Source organism: Desmodus rotundus, chromosome 1, assembly GCF_022682495.2.
Source record: "Desmodus rotundus isolate HL8 chromosome 1, HLdesRot8A.1, whole genome shotgun sequence".
NCBI classification, from domain to species: Eukaryota; Metazoa; Chordata; class Mammalia; order Chiroptera; family Phyllostomidae; genus Desmodus; species Desmodus rotundus.
In genome coordinates this window covers 198,464,333-198,470,332 of record NC_071387.1, presented here as the reverse complement: position 1 = coordinate 198,470,332, position 6,000 = coordinate 198,464,333, and the positions used below count along the sequence as shown (strand labels likewise).

The 6,000-nt window shown below is 43.8% G+C and overlaps 1 protein-coding gene across 2 annotated transcripts in view; it reads left to right on the top strand.

Annotated features, from left to right (window-relative positions):
- The first annotated feature begins 284 nt into the window (after positions 1 to 284).
- Positions 285 to 6,000, top strand: part of ZFR (zinc finger RNA binding protein) — an 82,746-nt gene continuing 77,030 nt past the window's right edge. The window contains exons 1-2 of one of the 2 annotated variants that reach the window (XM_024578564.4): positions 285 to 493; positions 791 to 890. In XM_024578564.4, the coding sequence (XP_024434332.1) occupies positions 457 to 493; positions 791 to 890 (137 nt within the window). In that variant the 5' untranslated portion in view covers positions 285 to 456. The remainder of the gene's footprint in view (positions 494 to 790; positions 891 to 6,000) is intronic. The other variant, XR_011650600.1, reaches the window with a different exon arrangement.

Sequence of the window (6,000 nt, the reverse complement as noted above, 5' to 3'; positions counted from 1 at the left end):
AATCCAAATCAGTCCAGCTCAGATTCTGATGAAAAGTGCACAGGCGAAAAGGACTGAAAGGTACAGAACAAATGCACACGCAATAATGAGAGACGAGTGAAAAGAAGAAAAGGCTAACAGACGTCAAGCCCTCGGGCCACTCTCCCCGATTCCCCCACGGCGTGACCAGGCGCCCCTCGGTTGCCCGGCTTGCGGCTCGCTGTCACTGCCACTTTGCAGGAGGCTAGGCCTGCGCTCCACCGCAGTCGTCCACCAATTCGCCAATTCGCGGAGGCCCCAGCACGCGTCCGGGGGAGCTGCGAAGGCAGCGGGCACTACAGCTCCCAGGGTGCCGAGCGCGGCGGCGCCTGCGCAGTGCAGCGGGAGGCGGCGGTCTGTTCTCGGCTGAGGAGGAGCAGGGCTGAGGAGGGAGGCAGCGGGTGAGAGTTCAGAGTTCAGCAGCAGCAGCCCGAGCCCATGATTCCCATATGCCCTGTAGTTTCTTTCACCTATGGTGAGTATAATGTGCCCCGCCGAGGTGTCTGCCCAGCTCCTTCCTCGGCCTGGAGTGGCGAGGAGGCGCGGGGGCTGGGGCTGGCTCCGGGGAGGAGGCGGCGGCCGCCACCGGGGCGTGCGAGTGAGTGAGGGAGTGCGAGGCGGGAGGGGGAGGCGGCGCGGCTGCGGCCGCGGCCCGGGCCCGGCGAGGGCGGCTTCTCACGCGCCTCTCTCTCTCCCTCTCCCTCCCTCGGCGTCTCTGCGCCTCCGCTCCTGTCCTCCCGCCATGGGACCCGACTCTCCGTGCCCGCCGCAGTGCCCAGCCGGCTGGGGGAAGATGCCAAAATGGCGACCGGCAACTACTTTGGATTCACCCACAGCGGGGCGGCGGCGGCGGCGGCTGCGGCCCAGTATAGGTAACGGCTCCCGCCCTCCCCCTGCTCTCATCCCGCTCGCTCCTCCGCCCCGATCCCGCCGCCACGACGCCCCCGCGCCGGCCCCCGCCCCGAGGCCCAGACTTCCCCTCGCCGCGGGCCCTGCCCACCGCCTCTCCCTCCCCGCCCGGCGGAGCCCACGTCGGGGAGCGGCCCCCCGGGGGGCGGGACGGGGGACGGCGGAGGTTGGGAACGGGGAGGGCCGCCGGGGCTTTCGGCGGCCCCGCAGCTAAAATGGCCTCCCACGGCCTGGGAGCCCGGCCAGCTGACGGAGGAACGGAGACCGGGGCTCCGATCTCCCCGCCTGCCCTGCCTCCACCCCCGGTCCTCCTCCCCCGGCGTCTCGGGGAGGGTGGGCGACGGGGAGTGCAGATCGCACGCCTGCGGCCTCTTTCCGCGGCGCCTCCCGGGCCCCAGTCTTCCCGGTGCTCCGGTCCCCTGGGGCCAGATAACGTGTCGTTTTCCCGGGTACCTTCTCCTGCGGCCTGTGGCTTCTCCTGGCCCTCCCCCGAGCCCTGCGGACGAACGGCGGGTGTCACGACAGTCCTTGGGTTCCTCCCGTTTTCCCTGCAAGGACCGATGTAAACACGCCAACCACCTGTGAATGGTGTAGTCGGTAGACTGCGAAGGAGGCTGCGAAGTTTCTAGTGTTGACGAACGAGTGCGCGGCCTCGTCCTGCTTTCGAGTTCAGGCTCCTGGTGGGCCCGTCGCTTCCCTTGGCGGGTCTTTCCCCCGGGGAGCAGCAGGCGCGAGTGGGATTGGGCTGAGTTGCTATGATGCGTGCACCTTACGAAATTCCTACCTTAGGGGAAGCGCTAATTTGTGAAGTGTTCGTAGTTCATTATCCTAAAAAAGTAGGTTATTTGTTATTGTCTCTGTCACTTTTGAGTCAGTCTGAGGCAGTATCTTGAGATTCAGGCCGTGAGCACGCGGGGTGTGTAGCAGCCGTGTCAGCTGCTGGTTAAACCCAGGTAGGTTTTTCGTCTCACTGACTTGAGGCAGCCGCTTGTGTAATGCAAAGGGCATCGTTGGGAACTGGGAGTTCTGGGTTCCAGTCGCTCTTGCTCTAGATTTTTTGACATTGGGGGTTATTTGGGTTTTCTTTCCACTCTGTAAAACGTGGCTATCTTTTGGGGTTAAAATTTGTAATTATGAGAAAGTTGCCGTTTCCCATGGAATTCTCAGATGCCATTTATTGTAAGGGCATCATTTTATATATTACTAAAAAAATTGCTACCAGTTAAAACAGTGCTGAAGACCATTGATTTTAAGAGATGTTAAAATGTACAAACATACGTTTTATTGATGAAATTGGTATTTTATTAGTTATTGAATGCCTTTAATATATGTGGATTTTTTTTTTTACAAGTTTCTTATCTTGACGCCTATATCCCCCCCCCCCAAAAAAAGACTGAGGTGACAAATAATTGGGGCAAAATCTTGGGGCTTTTTAAACATTAAAAAACCCTTTGCTTACAAGTTGTAAACAACTAATAAAGTTTCAGCTACTTTGTTAAAATCTTCTAGGGCCAATAATTTTTGTGGGGAGGAAAAAAAACTAGTCATTTCCTTTTTCAGGGAAACAAGAAATAACTGATTATTTATGGCATCTCTGCCATAAATTTAGTGCTACCGAGTACTTTGTGTTCTAGACAAGGCTGTATTAACCATTAAAATTATTGCTTGTTTTACCCATTTTTTTTTTAACTATGGGCAGAGTGATAGATTTTGGGGTTATTAACCGTTTATTATTAAAAATGTAGTAAGTTCTCTGTGGCAGTTTTGAAATATTTTTCTAATGCAATCCTTCAGGTAGAAATGAGGGGAGGAAATGGCAATTTAAAGATACTTAATCATTTTTTAAAATAAAATAGTTGCATATATGTATTTTATCCCAATATAGGAAACTGTTAAAGAATTTCTATATCTTGGCTTTCAGTCTCCCAGTTTCAGTAAACTGTAACAACAATCCAGTTATTGTTATATGCCTAGTGAGAAAAGACTACTTTTTTGATGTTATTTATACGTATATCAGCAAAACTAATTAAGACGCTCCGTTCTTGTATATAAATATAGTATGTGGAAATTGTTTGCCCTTAATGGGAATAAATCAAGCCAAATAAAGCTAATACTTTGGTTCAGCAAAAATGAAAAAATAGCATTAATAATACAGCATTTGTAAAAATGCAGTGGTGATGCTCATTTTTCTGTGTAGAAAGCATTACAATGTAACTTTTAGACACGGAAGACCAAAGCCTACTTTGCAGTTTTTGTTTTTTTCCAATTTGAAGGATCAGGGAACTCTTAAGCATTTACATGTGGATGCTGTGAATAGTTGCTTCACCTGTCATTGAATACAGATAACTGAAAGTAACTCCTAAGTCTAGATTTAATTCTGGTTCTTAGTTTCCGTGGTTACAGCTATGTAAGGTATTTGATTAAATTTATTTGGAGCTTAGACTTTATTGCTTGTTGATATTTGAGATTCATAACAGCATTCTAAAAAGCAAGGTTTTTTTTTTAAGAGATTTTATAAAGATCTCGTAAGTTCTGCTACTAATAACTTCAAGATAAATCGTTTTTCATTTATATAATGCCATATTAAACATTTTTCGTGGTAGGCATTCAATCTTTGTGCTACATTTTCCGGTAGCTACTGAGTATTTTTCTCCCTGCTTTGTGTTATTTTTAAAGGGTAGTGTGTAAACCTGTTACGCCATTTGCCACTCCTGCAAATGTACTCTCTTCATTTTCTGACCTTTTATTTGCTTTTCCCCCCACTCTTGGAAATCAAAAATTTTTTTAAAGTATTTGTATGTGCTCCTGATCGAAAGTTAATTTGGGATGTGCTCCTGATCGAAAGTTAATTTGGGGTGTGTAGGAGAAAGCAGATCTCAAGCATGGTGAAAAAATAAGGATGTCCATGGTAGAAAGGGAATTTGGTTGGGTAGGTAAACTACTTTAGTGGAGTACCTTTTTAGTTTGAGAAGATAGACTTCCTTTTAGACAGAAAAGCCTAATTTTTTTGAAAAATATTTTAATAGTTATAAGGACTTAGGATAGCAAAGAATGTGAGGAAAGAGAATTCTCAATAGAAAAACTTCTAATTAATAGTTTCGTAGGACCAAAATCATTTATTTTCACTCTTTCATTGGCAATGATACAGAAGTTGTCATAGTTCTTCAGTTGTTGAAGGGGATTTGTAGCATATGCAAATACATGTATATGTAATATAAAATTAAGTAACTCCCTTAAATTCCACTATTAATACAACATAACCATTTCTTTGCGTGTTCTAAACAGGCAATTTCCCTTACTCATTAGAAAAGCCTTGGACATACGAGTTCCTTGTCATCTTTCTATCTAGTCAGGGTACTTGACTTGCCCTGGCTGAGTGCCTCAGTTGGTTGGATGGTCCTCCTGTACACCAAAAGGTTGCAGTTTTGATTCCTGGTCAGGGCACATACCTACGTTTTGGGTTTGAGCCCCAGTTGGGGGGGTGTGGGGGAGACAAATGATTGATGTTTTTCTCACATCAGTGTTTTTCTCTCCCCCTCTTCCTGTGTCCCCCCACCCCATCATCTTTAAAATGAATGAAAACATATCCTTGGGTGAGGATTTAAAAACAAAAAAGATGCTTGTGTACTTTTACCTGAGTGATATAAATCTTTAGCTTGTGTTTAAACTACGTTTCTTTGTCCTATGTATAACTCTTACTGTATCATTGATATCTGAATGTTATTTACCTTCAGTATAGTTAGCTATTTAAAATAATCATTTGGCAACATTTTTTATATCCAGTGTTTATTGAATTTGGAGACTTCAGAGACTGCAAAATATTTACTCCCATTCTTAGAGTCTTAGTAAATGTTATAAGTGATAAATGTTTAAGTGGATTTTGATTGTTTTCTGGACATTCATTTTAAGTATCTACTAAGTCAAATGAAGGCATCTAATGCATCTTGAGATTTCTTTAGGACAATCTGTTCCTAAAGGAAAATAAGATAACTTTGTAGGCTGGTTGGGTAAGCTGATGAATTTTTCCCTTTTTCCCCTTTTCTCTTTTTTTTACTTTTTATTTAAATGTAGTGTTAAGAACATTGTGTCTTGAAGGAAAGAATAAAAGTAACACTAGTTAGATAGAAAAGGAATAAGCACTGAGAAGGTGAAAAAACTAGATGAACAGGTTTTTGAAACCAATCATAGAGATGGAAATTTACTGTCCCTTAAAAAAAATTATTGCAACTACTAATTATATCAGTGCTTCCATTGTTGAATCAGAAATCTTAGGATTCATAATGCATGAAGGAGTTTGAAATAAGGAAAAAAAATTTTTCCCCCAAAAGGATTGCTGGTGTTAACGTGGATGATATTTGCTTTTAATGTTATTAATAGCTTCAAGAGTAGGGTGAGCCAAAGTATCCCTGTAAAGAATGCTTATGGTGTGTACTTGACAATGCTTTTTGTAAACTGCCTTACAATATACTAGAATGGAAAAGGTATGAATTTTGAGCTAGTTGGACTTGGCATTTGAAACCCAGCTCTATTCCTTCAGTCACTTGGCCAAATCACTTAGTCCTTCTGAGACTCAGTTTCCTTACCTAACTGGCCTTGAGGTGAATATAAAATTTCGTAGCCTAGTGCCTGATTTTCAGTAGTCATTTTACCACTGCTAGTTTTTTATAGAGATTTGAATACTACTATGAGGGTTTTAAAAGATTTCCTGAGTTGATGTTTATATGTAGCTATATAGAGCTTCATAATCTGACAATGAAGTGTTTTAAAAGTAGGTACTGCAGTATAGGTAGGCCTGAATTTCAATGTCAGGTAAATCCTGTTTATATATAGCCACAAAACCATTAAGTAAGTAGAAATAAAACTAATAAGATATGCAAAATACTTTAAGGAAAAACTATATTAGGATATAAATGCCATAAAAGAAGACAAGAATAAATTAAGATGAGCTATGTTCATGGAGTGAAAAATCAATACCATCAAGGTACCAGTTGTCCACTAGGTAATTCATAGATTTAATATATTTCCAATAAAAATCTCAACAGGATTTTGGGGATAACCTGATGGACTTTTTTT